General features: G+C 36.6%; 3 protein-coding genes across 4 annotated transcripts; 1 reads left to right on the top strand and 2 right to left on the bottom strand.

Annotated features, from left to right (window-relative positions):
- The first annotated feature begins 1,139 nt into the window (after positions 1 to 1,139).
- LOC143535286 (uncharacterized) lies at positions 1,140 to 2,877 on the top strand. 2 transcript variants are annotated; one of them, XM_077029577.1, is made up of 4 exons: positions 1,140 to 1,939; positions 2,012 to 2,189; positions 2,355 to 2,440; positions 2,632 to 2,877. In XM_077029577.1, the coding sequence occupies exons 1-4, from the start codon at positions 1,172 to 1,174 to the stop codon at positions 2,713 to 2,715; spliced, it is 1,116 nt and encodes a 371-aa protein (XP_076885692.1). In that variant the 5' UTR covers positions 1,140 to 1,171; the 3' UTR covers positions 2,716 to 2,877. The 2 variants fall into 2 exon arrangements, with proteins under 2 accessions (XP_076885692.1, XP_076885693.1); XM_077029578.1 differs by having other exon boundaries at positions 2,012 to 2,193; positions 2,359 to 2,440.
- A 1,634-nt stretch (positions 2,878 to 4,511) lies between these two features.
- On the bottom strand, positions 4,512 to 8,831 carry LOC143535290 (protein kinase STUNTED-like). Its single transcript, XM_077029582.1, has 10 exons — positions 8,375 to 8,831; positions 8,194 to 8,291; positions 7,335 to 7,581; positions 6,530 to 7,246; positions 6,200 to 6,448; positions 5,961 to 6,121; positions 5,811 to 5,890; positions 5,561 to 5,708; positions 4,961 to 5,110; positions 4,512 to 4,875 (listed from the first exon to the last, which is right to left on the bottom strand). The coding sequence occupies exons 1-10, from the start codon at positions 8,538 to 8,540 to the stop codon at positions 4,642 to 4,644; spliced, it is 2,250 nt and encodes a 749-aa protein (XP_076885697.1). The 5' UTR covers positions 8,541 to 8,831; the 3' UTR covers positions 4,512 to 4,641.
- Positions 8,832 to 16,033: 7,202 nt separating this feature from the next.
- LOC143535293 (histone-lysine N-methyltransferase ASHH2-like) lies at positions 16,034 to 23,196 on the bottom strand. Its single transcript, XM_077029584.1, has 17 exons — positions 21,548 to 23,196; positions 21,290 to 21,452; positions 21,029 to 21,198; positions 20,622 to 20,701; positions 20,396 to 20,527; positions 20,191 to 20,307; positions 20,000 to 20,092; positions 19,846 to 19,923; positions 19,647 to 19,703; positions 18,862 to 19,546; positions 18,169 to 18,221; positions 17,996 to 18,066; positions 17,822 to 17,904; positions 17,649 to 17,728; positions 17,442 to 17,518; positions 17,270 to 17,315; positions 16,034 to 17,146 (listed from the first exon to the last, which is right to left on the bottom strand). Exons 1-17 carry the CDS (start codon positions 22,878 to 22,880, stop codon positions 16,289 to 16,291), a joined length of 4,176 nt encoding a protein of 1,391 aa, XP_076885699.1. The 5' UTR covers positions 22,881 to 23,196; the 3' UTR covers positions 16,034 to 16,288.
- Between the last annotated feature and the right edge of the window lie 325 nt (positions 23,197 to 23,521).

Here is a 23,521-nt window from a genome sequence, read left to right as displayed (position 1 = left end):
CATTGATAATAATAATAATAATAATAATAACGCCCCCAAATCATCAAATCGAATGGAATGAATCAGCAGAAGCAGAAATTGAATCCTGTATCCTTGTCACTGATCACTCCCAGGTATCATCATCACTCAATCGATAGGATAGGATAGCGCTTTTGCATAATATTATTATACACAGAGTCTCTTCGTATTATTATTATTATTAGGTTTGTTTGTTCATTATGTTCAACTAGTAGTAGTAGTACCAATTGTTCTTACTTTGCTTGCTTCTGTATTATATAATCAACTGCTGTTTGTTTGTTTCCATGTTTCTTTTATAACTTTACTTATAATCGCCTGAATTTTCTTCATATTAGATTACATTACTATGGGAACAACATTTTATTATTCCATTCTTTTTACCCGAAAGTTTAAGTTAAAATCACAATATATATTTTGTGGTTTCAAAAAGCGCGCACGAGGCCAAACCTTAGAGCGCGCCCCTTTTATACACTGCAATTTTTCGTGCATCCGGATGTTGTATAAAAAGCTTTTTAGGTTCTACATGTATGCACTTTATATATTAAACCAACCATATATTAATCTTATTGACTAAATGTGACTACAAACCTATAGAAAACTTATGTAGTATAGTGTGCCTCACGTACAAAAACCTCAGCGCTTTCACCTCGGCTTGGGGCCTTGTCGCCTCATGCTTTTTTAAAACCAAGACGTGAAGCCTGGTGGCTAGTACTCACGTTAGTCGATTGAAGCTTGAAAATTGCAGTTATAAATGAATTTAACTGTTTCTTGTACGGTTTGCCTTAATTTGCTTATTTCATTCGATGTAAAATTTATAAATATAACTTTGTAATCATTTTGTATCAGAGTGTATTATTTTTAGACATTTGAATTTTTAACATTATGATATCAAGTCTAACTTCATAAAGAATTATATCTATATATATATATACACACATAAATAAGAGATTATGTGAACACTCATATCATTTTACTTTTCAACTTATGCAATCTTGAATGCCAATTTCTATGAATTCATCTTGTTTGTATCTTCCATACTCTTTATGAACAAAATTTGGTTTAATTAGATGAATACTCAACCGAGTTCATTATTTTTTTTTAATTTTTTTTTTGCAGCTGATCATTGTGAAGTGGATATCTAGTTCGTCTAAACATGGACTGTTATGATGACACCATTCGATTAAAGATACGCGAGTTATATTTTGATATCAAAATTTCTAAGCTTGATCCTAAACACCCGTTTTACAAGAAAGTGAAAAACGGTGAAGCCAAGGATCAAGAACTGGATAGTGATTATGCTTGGTTTTTTAATTCCTGTACTGAAGCTACTGAACGGGAAAAAGACACAATAAGTGAGGATATTAATGAATGCGTAAACAAATACGGAGTTGAAGCCGAAGATGAAGATGACGATGACGCTGAAGATGAAGATGGAGTTGTATATATAGATGAAAACAATAAAGATCCCGAATACTTATTGTTTTTAGAGAATCTAACAGAACATGGTAAATCATATAAGCTGAAAATTTCTAACAATAACGAGGAACCTGTTTTTGTGTATTATGAAGAGGGGAGTTTAGATTGGCCTGGTGATGACCCTCAAATTTCTAACAATAGTGGAGACGAAGCAATCGTTTCTGAAGATATACCAATCGAGCAGACGGCTAAAAGGAAGGTGAATGAAGTGAATGGCGAGATTGAGATTCGTACTAAAAAACAAGTTTCTAGAAGAAAGAAAAATAAGGATGATAAGTCTATACCACAGGGTACCACTGTGGACTCTACTAACAAGATGTGCGTTGACATTAAAGTTAAACGTGAAGAAGAATCTTTTGAAAATGAAGAGATAGTTACAACTTCTGATTCAGATGTGGTGATTTTGGATAATGTTGAGAATTGGAGTGAAGTGAAAAATAAACATGTATGTGCAATTATATTTGTTATCTACCATATTTGTTTGATTTATATCTAACTAGTTTGATTATTATTTCAGTTAAAGGAGAAACTGATAAAGATTCTTAAGGTTCCATATAGTGAAAAGGAATACAAAGAACTTTCAGATTATATAGAGCAAGAGAAGCCCGTTTTGCAACTTAAACCCTTGCGTAAAGGCAGGTCCCGATCGTTTGCTCAAGCTGGATTCACCAAAACTGTGCTTGGTTATGGCCCCCGTAAGTTAAAACTTTTTACATATTGGTTTGACTATCATACAAAAGACATTATATCTTTGCAATACTACATATTATGTGGTTCTCTGCTTAATTAGTTATGTATTGAGCCCGGGTAACATAAATTAAGTTAGTTGTATTGTTCGTTTTGTTATCTTGATCATGCAGAAAGATTTCAGTCAATGCTCAAAGCTGCACAGAATGACAGACCTAAAGCTATTAATCTCTTGAGAATGTTTCGTTTCTGGCTAGAAGTAAGCTTTCTAAATGAGTTTGCATTTCTCGGGTCAACTTCGACACATTTATTTATTGAAAAAGTTAAATTATTACTGCAAAGTATTATAATTCTTTGCTATTGGTGGGATTTTTACTGGGTATGGTTGTTGTAGTTTTATTGATAAAGAACTTTGTATGTAAATTAGTAACTTTTTTTCATGGATGACAGCATGTCCCGAACGTGGATGCATTTCAACCATGGAATGATGAGGATATTCTGAAGGTGCGGCCAAGGAATAGAAGAATGCTCTAAATCAGCATGCAGTAGCTTTTGAATAAATTCCCTGTTTGTAAGTTTTCGGGCGTAAATGTTTAGAGCCATTGGTACAAAATGGTGGTTTTAAGATAACCGTAGCGTAACCCATTCTTCAAGAAACTGGTTGATTTTGGTAAATTTTGTATGCTTAGTTTATATTATGGGGTCTATCTTATGAAACTCATTTTCTTTCTCTCTTTTTCCCTTCTTTATTTGATCCTTATCACCTCGATTCTCTTTGAAGTTGGCTAACAATAGTAGTGGTAATTTCTGACACGAAAATAATTAGGTTTTGGGTTGCATAGTTGAAGAATAATTCAAATCATATGCAACTGTTGGAACTTGGAAGAATCTGTTGGGTCAATGTTAAGGTGCGAGTAGAGGTGCATAAGCTAAGCGGTTAACCGGTTTGTAACCGGAAACCTAACCGGTCCAACAAAAACCGGTGTATACCCGATTATACCTGACGGTTTATAACCGGTTATACATTTTGGCTAAAAAGTCGGTTAATAACCAGGTTACAAAACTGGTTAACTGAAACCGGTTTTAGGTTTTTTAATTAATTTTTTTTAACCTCTTTTTTTCCGGTTATACTGGTTAGGCTTTTTGTGCTTAAAAACCAGGTAGTACCCGACACGATTAACCGGTCTAACCAGTTACTTGATCGTTGGCCACTAACCGGTTATTAAATTAGCCGGTTTTTGAATAACCGGGGAACCGGTTTGTGCATCTCTAGGTGCGAGTCTTTTGCTTTGTCAGTTGAATAGTGTGAATAATAGTGGATCGATATGCGAGGCTGGTTGTCCGGGTTAAGAGACTGGTCACAGGAATGTAGCATGGCTATTTATTATTTAAGTAGAGCCTTATGTGATGAATAATAGAGATATACATACATATAGCCAAATGGGGTGTTTACGGTTCGGTTTAGAACTGTGAAGCACCTAAACTAGTCATCGGTTTAATTTAGCGGTTGGATTTCTTTTCTAACTTTTGTGGTTCTCGGTTTATATCGAGACTCGGCCATATAAAAACGAACCAGACTGTTCAAAACTTAAAATAGTATATATTCAGTCGTTTATGCACACGTCATACATTACATCCGCCTCATCTACCGTTCCATTGCGGTAAACTATTCATGCGCATATAATTTGTTTTTGTTCTTGTTGGTTATGTTAAAGTCCTTGTACAATTTGTAACATTTCAATATGCTATATGTTATTGTTTTTTGTACTTTTCTTTTCAATATGCCATATCTGAAGTCTGAACCAAGTTTAGAATTAAGGATTCCAAGATAGGTTACCTTCTTTTGTGAAAATCCAAACCGTTCGATTGGTTTGGTTTGGTTTTAATGTTAAGCGGTTCATTACAAACAGTTTTGCTTACCCCGTCATCTTGGTTGGAACTCGTTTAAAATCGGGGATGAGCGCCCCTCATATTCTAACTTTCTAACCTTTTTATGAACGGGTTTGGATTGACTCGATTAACCAGTTTAATAACACTAATCAATGTGTTTTATTTATGTCATGTTTAAACCATTAATTAACACGTTTACAATTCACAACTTTATTATTAGCCATCAACCTATATGACCCATTTAGATAAGCAGATTAAACAAGTCATGTTCAGGTTTACACGATTTTAATCAAGTGTGCAAGGCTTAGGTTAAACTTTTTTACACAAACAAATATACATGTAACATACCAGGAGTAACTTTTTATTCTATAATATAAATTAGGAAGCAAAGTCTCTTTTTTACACTTTTTAGAATTTCATCTCACCAAAAAGAGACCATTCTAACACCACAAAACACAAACAAATTTACAAATCAAAACCTAGAAATCAACTTGAAACCAACTTCACCTAAAATTAATAAATAAACTTGATCATAATTTGATTATTACTGTAAAATATTAATATTAGAGATTAGTCAAAGCTTGATGACCTGCTCCACCTGCCACGTAGATAATCCTCTAATGACACACTAGTTTCCTCAACACTACTCATTGAAAGAGAAGAGTCCTCCACATCAAGCAATGCAAGGTTTAGATGTGACCTTATGTTTGATTCCTCTTCCGACACCTGTACTCTCGCGTCCGACCCCACTTCTAACCGGGCCCACTTGCTCGTCTCAGCATCCCCTTGAAGCACTTTCAGAACCTGTCACAATTTATGTTTGTTCTTAGTTATTATTATTACTAAGATGAAATGTCATTTTGAACAGCAAATTTATTTATACACTTACAGAGCTCATGTGGGGCCGAGCTCGTGGGGCCCGGCGTATGCAAAGAGTGGCTGCTAGAGCCATTCTCTCCATTTGATCAGCATCAAAGTTGTTGCCAAATGTTTGGTCTAACAGTTGAGAATATTTCCCACTGCTCACGATCGGCTTCGCCTGTAAATTTAATAATCAGGTTTTAGGTTGTCATATCTATCTATATCTGACCCTTGATGAGATGGGTTTGTGTTTGGCTTGACGTGTTTAACTAAACAGTGCGTGTTTGATTAAGACCTGTTTAGGGTTTAGCTGTTTAATAAAAAAGGCAGCCCACCAACCCGTTTAGCACGTTTACAACTTGATTACAATGTGTCAACAACCTACCATACTGTCACCCCGTTTGACTTTATTCAAATAAATGGGTTAAACGTGTCGTGTTGGGTTGGGTTACACAATTCTAAACGCGTCCGGGTTAGGGCTGATGCCTTTAACTAAACAAGCCGACCCGCTAACTAAACATGTCGATCAGTTCACATGTTTACAACTTTATCACAAACCGTCAACCCGTTTAAGTCGTTTAGATAAAGGAGTTGGGGTTATATTAGTTGTATAAAAGCATGTACATACCCAAATAACCAAGCTTTCCTCGCCTTTAGGATACTCGCTGCTTATTGGTTTTCTCCCTGAAAGAAGTTCAAGAAGAACAACACCAAACGCATACACATCGATCTTATCGCTCACTTTTCCATACATGAAATATTCTGGAGCCAAGTAACTGCACCATCAAATCTTTACTCAGATTTATCTTATATATCTTACTTTCATATGCATTAGTTGGTATTTCTGAAAAAACATAAAAAAAAGTAATAATACAAACCCGAAAGTTCCTGCAACATCAGTGCAAGTTATCTGCGCGGAAGTGGTCGACGACCACACTGCGAGCCCAAAATCAGAGAGCTGGAAAAAAATACGATGATATAAACAACAAATGCAAGTTAACAAAATGAATAATTAAATAAATCATCACCTGTGGCTCAAAATCATCAGAGAGTAAGATATTTGATGATTTAACATCCCTGTGGATTACTGTTTCATCACAGTTATCATGTAGAAAAACAAGTGCTTCAGCTACTCCCACAGCAACCTTATATCTCTCATTCCATCCAAATGCAGAGTCTTTCTTATTGCCTGATTTAAAATATATTTATATGAGCCAACTGCAAAAAAAATGATAACTATAACGGTATAAATATTTGTAATATTTACCATGCAAATTATCTTCAAGACTTCCTCTTGACAGAAAATCATAAACTAAAAGGAGATTGTTGTCTTCAAAGCAAAACCCGAAGAGGGAAATGATATTTTGATGATGTAAAGTAGTAATAATCTCAATTTCCAACACGAATTCTTTCAAGACGTCTTCAGATGATTTCAAGATTTTAACAGCTATTTCCTTGCCATCCGGAAGACACCCTTTGTAAACTTTACTACTCCCTCCTTTTCCTATCATATTCTCTGAAAATCGAATAAAAAATTTCATTAAGATGTGAGTCATGAAAATTTTAAGATAAATTAAAAAAATATATATATACAAACCGTTTTTGAAGTTTTGTGTTGCAGAGAGAAGTTCTTGATACTTAAACAATCTACAAGTGGCTGAATATTTGTCATGAAGACCTTCTAATTCTTTCGGTAGGCTAACTGAATCATGATCTGGAGAAGAAGATAGATCAGACTGAAACTCATCACCACCAACACAAACAATTGCTCGATTTTCTGCATTTACTTCACCAGATCCGTCTTTCTGATCATGAAACACACCATCATTTCCTGAATCTGAGTTTGTGATCTGAAAACAATGTCTAACTGGCAGCTTCATAGCCCATTGGACCACCGAGATCTGGTGGACCCGCGATTTATCAGACGGAAGATTATTAGATGAAATGACTCGGCGAAGAAGCGGCCAACCGGGCCTTAGTTCAGGTAATTCTCTTAGTAATAAAGAGGTTGAACTTGATGAAGCTTCTAGTGTCTGTACAGGTACTAGAGCCATGGAGTTATCTTCTTCACCATCTTCACCTTTACCGGATGAATCTTCAAGAACAGGAACCATATCCATCGAACATATTGTACAGTTATCTTGAACTGAACTCGGTTTGCACTCAGATTCAAGATTCACTAAAGCCAGCTCAAGTTTCTTGCAGTCATTTTGAGTGTTTTTTGCTTCATTTCCATTTTTTAGTAATTTTGGATTAATACTCAATGATCTCTGAATCAAACTAAACAAATGATTCTTTTGGCGATCCGAACTCCCTACAATGTTACCAAAAGTTAACTCAACATCAAATCTTATAACATGTTTTAGAATCGAAATCGGATGCATCTTGTTAATAAAACTTACCTTTTCCACCAGAGGTTGATGAAATGGATTGTCTATGAAACACAACTTTACCATTATTAACAGCAATTACAGAACAGTTTTTCGGTAGTTTTTTAGCACAGTATCTTGCTATGGAGGATGATGATCTGGTAGTATGATTAGTTCGTGACGATCCAACAATGATCTCATTTGCGCCATAAGATTTCACTTCTCGAACAAGAATTTTTCTAACTGAAGTGCCTCTGCAGATCTTTAGCTTAAGATCCACCTGCAAAATCCCCAAAAATATGCCAAAATTGTAATAAATTGAATTAAATATTCATGATTATGTTCTTCAAAATTCAAAATCAAATTCACATCTACAATTATTTCAAAAAAAGGAAAAAAAAATCAAATTTTCAATTGAATGAGCTTTAATGCTCTTGTTTAAATAGCATCAAGTAAATCAGTTAATTCGCCGGTGCCGGTGACCAGAGTTGGAAAAAACTGGACCAGTCGGCGATTAATCACTAGCTGACAGGTGACTGACTGATTTCATCAGGTCGTGTCAGTCAACCAAAAACCTGTTTTTTTTCTGTGTCGAGATCTAGTCATGTCAAAAATTGCCACCCCTAGAAAAAACAGGACTAGTCGGCGATTAATCACTAGCTGGCTGGTGACGTCTAATTTTTAGCCAAATGACCAAATCACCCCTAGTCGGACCAAATCGTTGCCAATTTCCGGCCAACCTTTGTAAATTACATACAAAAATGTGTATATATAAAACTAAAAATTCCATATAAAAATTCCAATCTGATTAATCCCAATTAACCACAAAAGTCCCCACCACACCAGCCGACAAGATTTGAACAAATTCACATCTAAATATTTTAAAACCTACCTGTTTAAGGTTACAAAAGCCTTCATAAACAGCAAGAACCGAATCGAACGAGTTCACAAGCGACAACAACGAAGATTTCCCCTCACGATCCACAATTTCTTCAATCAAAACAAAAACAATAATAAACACATTAATTCACTAACAAATCAACAAAATAACAACCATAAACTGACAAGCGTACCATTATCAGTCAAAATATGCAGTGCAACAACACGATCACCAGCCTGAGCTTGCTTCACCAATGACCACGTCAGCAGCTCTCTACTCTGCGAATTCAGCTTCACTCCGACCACCACCGTCCGTCCTCCGCCCACATTCCGGTTTCTGTATTCTCCGGCGAGATCCATCTCAAGATTTCAGTTTTTACACATGGGTTTTAAATATCCTGATGTTTTAGACATGGATTTTCATTATATTGATCTTTTATTGAGAATTCCGGTGAAAAAAGTGTGATTTGGTGAAAACCCAGATGCAGGTGAATCAAGATTGAATTTTTAAGACATGGGATTTGATTATCTTGATATTTTAGACGTGGGTTTTGAATATCTTGATCTGTAGTTGAGAATGCAGGTGGAAATAGTGAGATTTGTGGTGTAATGGTGGCCGGAGATGATGATGAACAGTGGTGTAACGGTGGCCGGTTTGGGTGGTTTATTAGTATTATTAGGTTTGGTTTGGTTGTTATTATGATGCCCGTGTACAAGTGGGACCACGGACTCAAGTCACAAGCCACTAACGTTCTTTTTTTATTTTTATGACGCTTTTTATTATTTTATTTTAATGAATCTGGAAATATCTACTATATTAATTGTTTTCTGTAACTGCTTCATGGATCATGTTATATTAAATTGGAAAATAGTTTTATGATGAAATGGTGAATGATTGGTAATTTTGGTTGGGTATAAATAAATTACCTTTTTTAGAACGGCACTAAAATAAATTACTAACGTTTAGATTATACGTTACTATGTGGATAAAGTTGATTTCTTTGGCTTAATAATCTTGATGATTAGATTATATGATTTGGCTTTCACTTTTTGGTCAGTTTAAAGTTTGAACTACCAATTATAATTAAACTTTTAATATCAGAGAAACATCCAAACGATTTACAATGAAGTGGCAGGTAAGCGGGCAACAAGCTGCGCCGCAACCCCCTTTTGGATAGCAAACCCAATCCTACTAAAAACAAAGTTTCGATTCTTATGGACCGATACGTTACTATGCACAACTTTCTGAACCCTATTCAAAAGGTTCACGGCATCCGGAGCTAAGAAACCAAAAGTGTCAAAGTCAAAGGGGATAAACACATGTTGATTCTCCAAACAAGCTCTCTCGTGTTTAGCAACCTTGCCCGATGTCGCCTTCAATGCTGCCTGGCATGCTACAAACCCATTGTGCCTAATCCCAACAAGAGGGGACACTCCTATGAGGTCGACACAAGCGTGTTTTCCCCCTACCCACCCAAAAACAAGAATATCGGCCGGTCGTAATGTAGATCTTCCTTCTTGAGGATCCGTAAGAAAGTTTACAGGGGCTTCCTTTTTAGCCGAAATTCCGGCTCATTTAAGAACATCGCATAGAACATCCCTCACCAAATCATGCATGTACTTAAACCCAGGCAACTCTTTGCAGTGAATCGCATACTCACCAAAAGAATCCAAACAAACCTTACGGCAAACCGGCAACGGCTCATCTACCGGAAACAAAGGGATCATTAACCGATACTTCAGGATGGCCCGATACTCCAAAGCCGACATATGTTGGCCCAATCCTTCAATAGGGAGAACACTTAAGAAATCTTGAGCCCGAGGAGCCCGATACTTCAGGATGGCCCGATACTCCAAAGCCGACATATGTTGGCCCAATCCTTCAATAGGGAGAACACTTAAGAAATCTTGAGCCCGAGGAGCCCGAAGACACTCAAACACCGCTTTGACGAATAGATAAATCAAACTTAATTTCCAAACTCTTGATGATTCCACTATAAAGGGCACTCGCCAAAGCATTTTGGGCTTTAGGGGGGGTGTCTTTATTAGAAAAATCGCTAATATCAAAATCGGGAAGTAAAATGTGCAACCGATCTATTGCACTCCCATAATCGGAGTCAAACCCATCAATACCACAACCTCGAAGAATGTGGTCTTGCAATTCCCAAGATTGCGCCCTCGAGGCCACAAACGCATAAGTAGAAACGTCTGAAGCTGAACATAAACCCAAACCTCCAAAACGAGTCGGAAGTGATGCCAACCTCCATTGAAAATCTCCAAAGAAGGCACCACCACAAATCACGATGTCCTTAATCGCCCCCCGAAGGCCATTGTCAAATACAGAAACTGTTTCCCCTACATACCCAGGTTGGCATGTTCTGAGACCGAACAACAACTTTCCAACTCCCATACATGAGCGGAGCAAAAGGAGCTCGCATTGAGGGTCCCGCAAATGCGAGAGATAGCTCATCAACTCCACAGCTCGCGAAACCCTTTTCATGGCAAGTTCACTGATGAACCCGGCATCCCGGCTAACGGCTCCCCCGAGAAGTTTCACACCTAGCACCGGTCTTCCAATCTCACAGGGAAACACCCCCTCCTGCACCTTAACCCCATTGCACGACGGCCAAAATACTTCGGTTTTCTTAATATTAAGTTCAAGGCCTAGGCGGGGACCCTCCAACCTGATAATATCTAAAGCTTTAGCAACCTCTTTAGAGTCCCCAATAATTGTACCATCATCTAGGTACCAAGCATGAAAGAGAAGCTTACAGGAACTCTGGACTAGATGAATAAGTGGGTGCAGAACTGAGGCGAAAAGAAGAGGTCCCAAAGGGTCCCCCTGCTGAACCCCAGTGGTGGACCAAATGTGGTCATCCCCCACATATAGCCTGGCCGGTTGCCCATATAAAAAGTTCACCCGTAAGGAAATAGATGGGCATCGGACCCGAACCTCATTAAGAAGGGCAGTCCTATACACCAAGTTGAAGGCATTACAAAAATCAATAGTAAGCATAGCCAATGACCCATCGGAATGGAACTTACTTAAAAACCTGTTCGCGCTATGAAGAACGGCCTCTGCACCACTAGGGACTCCCACCCCAAACTGAAAGTCGCACAGTTATTTAGTAATGTCTTTCCCAACACCCCTCATAGTCACCTTAGAGATCAATCTTCTCCAAATGGCACCTACGGCAATGGGTATAATCCCATTGTCCGGTTTGAGCAACGGTGTGAGAGGAGCCGATGCAATGAACTCTGCCAAAACCCTTGGGCATCTCCCCCCCCCCCAAACATAAATTAACCATCGCAGTAGTAGCCTTTAGTAACCCAACAGCGATCGGAGGCCCCTCTCCACAAAATGCATCCAAAATATGTTGTGCCCTCAATCCATCTCGTCCGCATGACGTCCCTTTAGTGAAGGATTTAATGCATCCAAGCACACAATCCTCATCAACAACAAGAGGAGGCTCAGAAAGCAATGAAGCAGGCATAACCGGCGGGGCAAATTGGGATGCTTCGCCACTAACGCTTTCAACGTGTCATTGCCGATAGGTGCAACCCCTGAGGAGCATAATACTTTAATGGCGGCAGTGAAATGCCCGTCCGCCACTTTCCGTAAACATTGTTTCACATTGGCACATACCGCAACATCATCGTGCTTAGCGAGAGGCTCCTCATGACTCGAGTTCACCCCTATAGGTGTGGCAAAAAGGGATAAAATAAGCGCATCAAAACCATCCTTAGCACCCCAAGTTATTAGTGCTTGTTGAATACTATGACATTGCAAAGACTTTCTATTACCGGACCTGCGCTCCTGACGTTTAGATGGTCTGTAAACACGCAACGTACACCGCGGTAACAAGAAAAGTTTCACCCATGCCTTAACAGACTTTGGCATAACAACCACCTTATTAAACTTTTTTTTTAATGTAGTAATACGTAACAACTGCAAGTTAATTATTTAATTAAAAGTTGTTAGAACAAATTAAGATTAAAGTTAAAACTAATTAGTGTGAAAGAAATTAAAAACAAGGTCACACAAGTGTTGACATGTGGTAATGAGAATGGGTTGCAAGCTAGTTTGATGTATCAACCGGTTTGCTCAATTTTCGGGGTTTTATAAAAATCCAAATAGTGAAACAACTTACCAACCGTTTGGTAATGGGAGAAGTCTAACATCATCCTAGTCATCAATGGGAATTGCAATACTCAAGTTACAAGTAGTGATGACGTAAGTTTCATATTATAAAACCATGTTTCGTGCCTGGTTTTATATTTGTTAATTACTCATTATTGAATCCCCATTGAGCTCACATGTTAATGTGTGGGTATTATGTTTACCCGTTTATGATCTCATACGGTTACAAATTACCCGTTGGATGTCCATTATTCGAAATTCGATCTTGAACACACTAAAAAAATATACTTGAAACATAAATATTCAACTACGCTTCTAACAATTCTGTAATTTTGATATTCGCATGTTTCTAACTTCATCATACTAACCATTTTAATTTTTAAGACTACGTATTATATTAATATATATGTTTTGATGTGGTAAATGAGATTGAGCGATCAGACGAGTATCACCTAACAACATATATGTTCTAAACCCATGATTTTATTTATTTATTTATTTTTTTGCTATTATTCCCATATACGGTCCTATACTCCTATACCTAAATACAATCCCTTGGTGTTTTAAATTTTTCGATAAGAATCAGCTTCATTTGTCATCCCTAGTCAACGACAACTCTCATGTCCTTATTAGTCCTAATGCAATGAGGTCACTATACCCAACTAGTCTTGGTTATATGAAATTAATGTATGTGTTTACATAGTGAATCGCGTATTTTAATATGTAGTTTTGAACATTGATGAATTTGTTTGTGGCCTCGTTTGACACAATACACCTCAGGTTTGCTTGTAAAGCTCTCTTGTAAGATTCTTAAAGCAATCTTAGTATTCCTTTATTATCCGCTTTCAACGTTGAGTTACTCTCTATTTCCTCTCTATTTTAATAGATGCTAGACGCGGCAACTTTTGGCATCGGAGTTGATCGATTTGCAGCATAATCAATTTGGTTATAGTACTCTTACTCTTACAAATATCCATCAAAATTCCATTCTTTAATTTCATTGTCTTCTATATATTATCCAGTTATATCCATACCTAGGAAATTTACACATCCTTAGTTAAGTGGATAACATATTCTTTTTTTACTTAAATAACAAACAAAGTTGAGTTTGAATAAATCTAGAGGCACATTATACATGAATAATATTAAACAATAAAAATTTAATGGTTTCACCATTCACATAAATAACCTTCTCCTTTTGAGTCTCACCTCACCGTACCGACATCCTTGAAAATTATTAAAAAGGTATTAACAAGAAAAACTTTAAGCCCTACAATAAAAACAATATTTTTATTAAGTTTAAACAATGAAATATAAATCAACTCTTGCAAATGTAAAAGGGAAAATTACCTAAATAGCTCTTTTGAAAAGAGAGAAACACACAAATAGCCCGTGAGATTTCGTTTTCCAAAAATAGCCCTCGAAATTTAACTTCCACGTGACATTGGGATTTTCCCCGTGAGTTTTCGTAGACCAATCAAAATCTGCCACGTGTCAAGCATTCCCACCTACCACGCGAGTTTTCATCCCATATCCTTCTTAAACGTTACTTTTCACATCAAATCTCACCTAATGAAAACCAACTTTAACGTGATGCTTCAAGCTGTTTCCGTCTCCAATGTGAGCTTTCAAATTTACGGTTTTTAAAGATTTTTTGAAATTCATCTCCAAAGATGAATTTCAAATGAAGTTCATCTACAATCATCTTTATCATCTTCATCATCTTCTTCATCCAACTCCCACCATTTCCTCCACCACCTAATGCTACCGGACACCACCACCGGTTGGATGGAAGGCGATGATGAAACCCCATCATGGTCACCCACCACAACCACCTACCACCACCAAGACCTCACACATAACACCACCACTTACGCTTATCGCACCACCCTTAAATCCATGCTCGAAACCGAATGGTGGTGGTTGTGAGAGTGATACCATTCGGTTGGTGATCGCCGGAAGTAATGTTTCTGGTGAAATCTCAAGTGGGTTTGTTTATTAATGAATCTTGAAGATGTTACACTTTCCGGCAACAAGCTCGCCGGAATCCTACCGGAAAACATGTCAAAGTAAAAAAAATTTTGAATCCTTTGTTATCAATCTAAAATTTTCGCCTTTACCTAGCCCGCATATGTTTATCTCAAATTTAATGAATCATCATCAAGTCCCTTATCAACCAGAGGCAAACCATCCATCAAAAGTGGGAAAACATAAACATGGTTTTTGGTAAGATTATGAGAAAGTGGGAGAAGATGAGGAAATAAGTTTAAATTCCAATGAAATTCATCTTGGCAGTTGACTTGTAATCAAATTCGTCTCCGAAATGCATTTGAAATTCATCTTTGGAGATGAATTTCAAAAAAACTCAGAAATCATCTTTTTGTTGAAAACTCACGTTGGAGAAGGAAACAGCTTGAAACATCACGTTAAAGTTGGTTTTCATCAGGTTAGATTTGATGTGAAAGTAATGTTTAAGACGGATTTGGGATGAAAACTTGCGTGATAGGTGGGAATGCTTGACACATGGCAGATTTTGATTGGTACACAAAATCACGGGGAAAATCCCAATGTCACGTGAAAGTTGGATTTCGAGGACTATTTTTGGAAAACAAAATCTCACGAACTATTTTTGTGTTTCTCTCTCTTCAAAAGAGCTATTTAGGTAATTTTCCCGATATAAAATCCAGTTTGCACAGACAACCACTCAAATTGAATTTAAAGAATAATCAAAAACCCATTTCTTAAGATCCAATATCTAACTTTTAAAATTTAATGCCCTTAACCTCTTTATATGAAGTTTGATGTACAAGTTTGATTTAGAAGAAGAGTCAACGTGTTTTGAGCATCACGTGATGATTCACCTACTACATCCCAACACGTGGCATGTTATGGCACGACAAAAGGCTCACCACACACGTGGCCTTCCAGCCTCATCACTGACATTGACCAAAAGATCTCATATATGATATGATATCCACCAACAAATTAATATTACAATTTTCCTTCAAATTTATTATGCTATGTACTATACACTACAATTTTGCAAAACTTACTAAATAAACCAAGTTTATACTTTTGCAAAAGTATACCAAATCCCGGGGCTCATTTGACAACACCACACTAACACATAATAAGCTTCAGTAGCTTTGCCAATTGAATCAAACACCGAATCTTAATAATTAGATATAAAAAGTTTAAGGGATGATTGATCAAACATCTCATGCTAATATTAGGGATTATTAATCATAAACGATTATTGATCAAACAATCAAAACCGGTTTTTAATTGGAAAACCTCTAACCTATGTAAAGGTTAACCTTCTTAATCTATTAAAATTAACCTTATTAACCTATTACTGGTCAACCGGAAAATCCCTAACCGGTTCCCTAAATCTTATACTAAATATCAAGCATTAACCAATTTGGTTCAATTCCGGTTTAATTCAGTTAACCGGTCAGAATTTGCACCTCAACCGAAGTCAAATTCACTATGCCCAAATAAACAAGACTTTTAAAGCCCAAGCCCATTAGATAAAAAAAACAAACCAACCAAGTCCTCAACATCTTTTATTTAAAAGCCCGTTGCAAGAAGATTTGAAGTCTAATTTTCTTGAAAAGCTTATTGCAACTTAAAATTGTATATCGATGATATTTGAGACTTTGTAAAACCATAAACCATACCAACCAACTAAAACAAAGACAAAAGAAGAGAGAATCAAATGTAATATATTTATTTAATAAAACTTGAATGATATCAGTCAAAGAAGGTCAATAACGAACGAAAGCTTTACCTCTTCGAGGCGAATGATCAATCTGTACCCAAGCAAAGCGATTTCATCTGTAACGATTATGACTCTTTATCTCAATTAAATAATTGACCCACAAACACCACTTTCACAATTCAACTAACATTTTTACCAAGTACAAATCACAAAAACAACCTTCATTCATAACTTCGCTCTAAAACCTCACTGATGTGGCTGGTACTGTTGATGATAATGATGATAACCATTCCCTGCATCACACCCGACACCAAAGTTTGCCTGGTTTTGGTTCGGCCCACTAAAGCCTGCGGGCCCATTAAAGCATGCAGGACCATTAAAGCCCGTGGGCCCATACTTGTTCCATTGTCGACCACCACCCGGCCGAGGGTGATTCCACTTTTGTTGCCTAAAGTACCTTCTACCAAGGGTATTAGGGTTCCTGTCTCTTGGAAAATTACAACTATGCCATGAGTCCTCTTCTTTTGCGGGTCGACTTTCACTGCGCGGGTACAGGGGTAAAGGTGGGAACGAGTGAAAAGTCATCGCGGGAGCAACAACCCAGCTCTCGGCAGGCCCACCTTCACCAAGATTTTTAAGAATAGATGTTGGAAGCCCAAACGCAACCGGTAACCGTGCAATGTAGCGGTCCTGCGGTTGACCCATGACGGCGGACGGTGGAGAGAATCCAGGGGGAGCATCGACATCCATATCTTGACGGTCGGTTTGCTGTTGACCAGTGTTTGACCTCTTTGATGGAAACTGTGTATCGGATGCCACGTCACCGGGCTGGTCCCACCGGCTTTTGCGTTTTCGGGTGCGGGTTCTGTCAGTGCAACTACTACTGACACATGATGCAGAAGGTGCTTCAACTGTAGTAACTGACTGTTTGATGAGGTTATCAGCAACTTCAGATGGTCTTTTTTGTTGCATCGGAAAAGTTTTAGTTTTGAAGTTTGAATTTTGTTGAAATTCCATCCGGTCAATGTCCCTTTCAACCCGGTTGACTCTTCGGGCAGACCATGGAATATACCGATCACGGAAATTTCTTGCTATTTGATGGACCTAGATCAAAAGGTGGGTAAAGTTAGTCGATTCGGATTTGTTTGACTTCATCTGGTCAAATGGTTTGAAAGTCTCCAAAAGTATGTAATATAATTTAGAAGTAATTATAATTGGGATAAATACCTCCTTGTCAGCATGCTCGGTCAATGACAAAATCGATTCCTTAAAACTGACAAAAAAAATCAAAAATAAAGAAAAACATCACAAAAGGGCCCACGTATTTGCACTACAACACTAAAGATGTAATTAAAATTAAGTAGCATATATAAATAAAATATTAATAATTAGCTCAGACCTTTCAACTCCTGGAAGAGAAGACTTTAAGATATTATCCAACGTAAGAATCTTTGTTTCAGCCAGATACTCCAAAACCTGCATAAAGGCCATAATTTAAAAAGATCACTAGAATGATAAAATATGAAATGCAATTAACTAATTATAGTCCCTTTTAGGCATTTAACAACTTGTGTTGCATGATACTGTCACACTTTGTTTAACTTACCTTGAGAAGCTTTCGCAGTATTGGAGTCTTGTTGAACACCTTTCTATAACGCTTCAGTAAAATGTGTAACATTTGCAAACCTGTAAAGTCACAAAAATAAAGGGAAAATAACATTACAACAATCAACAAAGTGTAATTAACAAATATGTAAAAGAAAGCAATAAAAAGTATACCATTCTTGTTAATTATGTCAAGCAAAACCGTTCTAGACTTTGTTCTCAGGAGTGCATCAAGGATCATAGAAAGGTCTCGATTACTAAAATAGTTATACACTCATAGCTTCAGTATTTACTTTCTTCCAATATATATGTCCAATTTAGCATCAAAACAAAATGTAAAAAACAAACCTTTGTATTCCTTCACCGTTGCCACCATTAGCGGTTAGACATAAAAGTGTTAGATAGCCCTTCCAAGCATCCTTCAAGATAAATATACATAAGTCAGAACAGATTTAAAATATTACATAAACATAATTAAGAGAAAAAAAGAGGCAGTTATGCAAAATAATTTGTGTACTTACTCTTCTTTTGCTTATACCCCCTTTAGATAAGAGAGTATTGAGTGCCTCTTCAACTACAAGATAGATATCAAGCAGGAAAGTTTAAGCATTTGATCATATGTTGAAGATAAAAAAGTTCAAAAGAAAATAGAAATAAACAGTAGGGTCTAAACAAAGCTTAAAAGCTACTCGGCTCACTAAAAATTCGAATCGAGCTGAACCTGAGCTTTTATTGAGTAAAGCTCAGCTAATAAACGAGCTCGTGCTCAAGCTGCTATCAAGCCTAAACATATATTATATATTAGCCATAAATGTTTATACGTTCAATAAACTTATGTAAGTTTATTATATATTACCTTATGTAAAAATAATTAAATAATTATAATTGTACAAATAAACTAATATAACTATTGCAAATACAAAAGTAAATTAATTAAAACATAAACGAGCCAAACTAGAGCTTGAAAAACAGAGGTCTAGATGAGCCGAGCTCTAGCTTTAGAAATAGAGCTCTAAACAAACCAGGCTCCAGCTTGAAAACTTACACACGAGCCGAGCTCTAGCTTTGAAACAAAGCTCTAAATGAGCCAAACTCAAGCTTTAAACAAGCCGAGCTCAAGCTTTAGAAGTAGAGCTCTGAATGAGCCAAGCTCAAGCTCTCTTAAGTCTTAAGTTAAAAAGAGATCTCTAAATTAAATAGTGAAAGAAGAGTACCTGCTTCAAATCGACCCGTTAAGTTATCAACCACAATCTTTTTGGGTTTTTGAGGCACAACAGGCGGCTTGGTATCTATCTCAGTATGCTTACTTTTTGATTTCCCTTTCTTCACTGTTGATGACGAAGAATGTACTTTTGAGCGGGATTTCGGCTTTAAAATAGTACACTTGTCATTCTTGTGAGATTTAGGCTTCTTCCTCAATTCATCGTCTTCCGGTACCAAATTAACCGAAGCTGTATTTACATTTTGTATTTTCATCTCACTCTTCACTGTAAAAGAAGCATCAAGCGGTTGAACTTGAAGCTGAACACTAGATGAGAATAGTCCCTCTGTATGCTCTGTTTTACATTCAGGTGCTGATGTGGCAGAATTAATAAGAATTGCATGATCATCATTTTTCTCACCCAAAGATTCTGAACTTTGATTGTTTTCCACATCATTTACAAAACTACTTTCAGGATTCACTGTAACAGGGATTATATCATCCAACTTATTGTTAATGTTCTCATAGAAGGTAACGGGTTCAATATATTCATCATCGGAATCACCCAAAACAACCGTTTCATCATTCAGTGGATCGCCACCAATAACGCCCCGACACCTGGATGAACCACATACGCATTTTTTAGCAGCAGCCCCAAAAACCCGTACATAGTTGTAATCAAATGTCAATTCTCCCCCCTGCATAAGTCAATAACCAAATTAAACACACAGATAGGCGTCAAAATTGACATTTTAAATAATATCATAATACTAAGTACATGATAAAAGATGTGTATACCTTCTGGATATCCCTTAATGCAAATAGCCCAATGCAAACTTCTCCATTAACCATCCACTAGAAAGAAAAGGCACAAAGTAGATGTCAATTATGACAAATTAAGCATATAACTGTAACTCTGTAAGTATGAAGCTAAAAACTAACCAATTTTGACAAAAAAAAACATTGTGAATAAACAGTAATAGGTAGCTATACAAACCTTTTCAGTGCGACAATTCGGTTCACAGCTGTGATTTATAAACCTGCCCAAATTTCCTTTAGCACAAGCATCTATTACCTGAAAAAAGAATAAAAAGTAAATAAAACTACAAAAAACTACAATGATGAAGTAAAAAATTTAGAAACCGACAAACCTCACTGCCGTTCAATGTCATAAAATAGAAATGCTTATGACCTTTTGAAGCATATTCTTTTTGCCGGGCCTCATAAGCATGCATATCAAGAACCTACAAAAATCAGAATACAAAACAAAAGAATTAAATTGGAAACTATTATATATTAATAACAATATAAAACTATGAAATCAAGCAAGTACACAGGTTACCTCCCCGACATATTCGATAAGAAACCTTCCTTTGGGGATATCCTCTTGCAACTGAAGCCCATGTCCCTTCTTTCCGGTCGGGAAACATTTCAGTTTAGAGTACTTGCGTTTTTGGAACTGTGGTTGTATAAAAAAATGCAAGCTTTGAAACCTCTGTGTGAAAAAAAAGTAATAAAAACCATAAAAATACAAAAGAAAGAAAAACCTGTTGGTTTGAGCAAAACTCTCCACATGGGCATGTTCCTTTTACACATTCTATATTCAGCATCCTATTAAGGCATTCATCACGACACCCCATGCGACCATCGGTTGGTGGTTTGCAGTGGCAAACCATAACCTAATAAACATTGATGAGTTATACGCGTTTGTTTTAATCCATAAGTATTATTATAATCCATATTGCTTTAATCCATAAGTATCAAGCGACTAACCTCATCAATAGGTTGATTTTTACGGTTGCGGTGCAGAAACATGTTCGTCTTAATAAGCTTCCACGAGTGTTGCGGAGGATCTGCAACACAGTATAGACACTTTGCTAAATAACTTATATTATAATTGTAAGCATAAGGTTCTTTTTTTCTAATCATACCTAACAAATGAATTATGTATAAACTCAAGAAAACTGTGTGTAATTTGACCTAAACAAAATACCAGTTTTGCCCAAACCATTTTGACCAAACAAAATACCAGTTTTGCCCAAACCATTTTGACCAAACAAAATAACAATTTTGCCCAAAACCATTTTTACCCATTGCCTGACCCGCACATGTTGCCACCTCTAACTGTATCAAGATCAAATTATGCTTATGAACATTCAAGTACAAAAATGAATAAGTACCACTAGACTGCTTTTTAGTCAACTGACTGGAATTCAGCCGAGTATTATTACAAGCATCTTCTTCACCAGATGCTTCAGATAATTCCAACTCCTCGTTAATGTCAGCATTTGACATTTCTTGTGGAATTGAACAGTCTGCAAAAGCTTTATCCAGGTTGTCCTTACAAATCCTTCATATTACACCAGACAAAAACTATTAAGAACGTCTGTAAAAAACTTATAAATTAAACTAAGTAGAAGAATTATAAATTAGTAAATTACCATCTGCATTCTTTTGACTCAATAGCATCTGCAAGTACAGTTGATATACGTCTCCATTTATGACAATCATCACAACACACCCAAGCACTTTGTGGCACTATAGGGGTGTTGGATAATGGCATAACTGTGCTTCTAGAACCTTCTTCTAGTCCATCATTCATTTCTACAACATATAAACGAACCTTGGAATCACGATTAATGAATAAAAAAGTAACATATAAAATAACAGAAAATGTTAAATAAGAAAACAAAAAAGACCTGTTACTGGATGAGTTTCTGTATCAGTCCTCTCCTTAATACTTCCCTTAGCAGTTGACTTAGCTGGTGATGCTTTCTGATTATCATTGAATCTGTTCTTTGAAGACTTTGACTTTGGACTTTTCTGAACATGTTGACTATTAGATCTTGACTCCATTGACTCAATCCCAGCAATGGTAAGATCAGCTTTCATGACACTTTCAACCGTCAACATATCCATGGAAACCCTAACGTCTGTTTGATGAAATGATCCTACAATTTGTTTTTCACATAATAAAGTATCATTAACAATTTCTGGACTAGGTATTCCACTTGCAACACCAGAATCATCTGATTGATGAGAAACACAAACTTTTGAAGAAGCCCTAATTTCTTCTGTAACGTTTCCATTAACTTGAGTATCTGGAATCACATTAATAACTTCTGAGTCGGGTGAAGTTCCGGGATCCCTTTGTGCAATGGGCACATCAGTAACAGGTAATTTCAATGAGGCAGTCACTTTATCGAGATTCTCGTCAGAATCCCTAAAACCCTCTTTTTCAAAGCTTTCTTTTGCACCATTTTGTAAATTAGAAGCTTCTAAGTTAACATCCCTGTAACTATCAAGATCTTTTTCCATATCAGGTATGGTATTAACTTGGCAATTTTGAATAACTATTGGCCCTAGTTTAAGCTTTACAAGAAGACCCTTGTTTACAGCTTTAGACTCGCTTTCTGAGCTTTGTATGCTTTTACTAAAAATACTCACAGGATCAGTATTCCTCTTTCCTCCCCTATCGGCCATTCTACCCAATGCATCCATAGTATTTTCTGCATTTTGCTTAAAAATTTCATCAATTTTGCCTACAAATCCCCAAGCTGTAGGACGCATAGATCTGGCCATATTGCTTCTTTGCCCTCGTCCAATATCTGCAGAAAGTAAGTCCACCACCGGCTTCTTTCCAGAACTCCTGCTTTTTCTTTCTGCCACTTTGGTATCACTTTTCTGCTTTGATGAACTCTTGCGAGTACTTCTTCGACTCGATGAACGTCTACCATCATTAACTTTATTTCCAATATCTTCTCCGCAAGGGTCTCTCAAATCAGAAGATTCGGTTAACACAAAAGAGTTAAATGGGTCAACAAGGGCCTCTGTACTGAAAATATTCGGTTCATCCACATTGTTACAAGGATCATGCTCGAGCCCGGGCTCAATGTCTGGCAAGGCCTCACATGGTGCTAAATATGCTGATATATCACCAGCAAAAAAACTAGGCTCCATGGTAGACACGAGCTCATTAAAGTCACACGAAGAGTACTGTTCCTTTTCAAAACCAGAACCCTTATCAGCCATCAACAACTTGTGCGTTATATAATGGCAAAATGACTTTTATTGGTTCACGCACTACGAACCATCAGCTTGCTTCACAACGACCATCACTATAAAAAAATACATAGACGCGTCAAATAATAAATGTAAGTATATTTTCTTAATTAATGCATCGTTATATAGAATTTTGTACCAAGTTGAACATATATTACGATATCAGTATAATTATATGTGTCGATAAAAATATATACGCATCAGAAAATTCATTGTATGGTAAGTGATGCATCCTATATTTCATATATAGACATATAGTTATATACAGACATATATGTATGTGCATCAGAAATATAAACTACATAAACGTGTGCGCGTCAGGTATACGCACACACACACACACACATATATATAGGTTTAACTGTTAAGATTCTTTTTAGAATCGTACGGAATGTGAGAACTCGAAGGAACTCTATTGTTTTTTCAAAAAAAAAAAAATTCACGTGTATTACATGTAACATTTACTATATTAATTTTATGATTTTACACAAGTCGACTACTAAAACGTGTGTAGCATTTACAGTTTGCCGCAGATGCGTAACGTAGCTGCTGGTTACACATGTTTCAATAGTGGACTCGTGTAAAATTAATAAAAATATTTTTAGTAAATG

Source organism: Bidens hawaiensis, unplaced genomic scaffold (genome assembly GCF_021521415.1).
Source record: "Bidens hawaiensis isolate Kalapana, Puna unplaced genomic scaffold, B.hawaiensis_p1.1 tig00010463_1, whole genome shotgun sequence".
Taxonomy (NCBI): domain Eukaryota; kingdom Viridiplantae; phylum Streptophyta; class Magnoliopsida; order Asterales; family Asteraceae; genus Bidens; species Bidens hawaiensis.
Note: the sequence above shows the minus strand (reverse complement) of the source record. Positions and strands in the feature narration are given on the sequence as shown.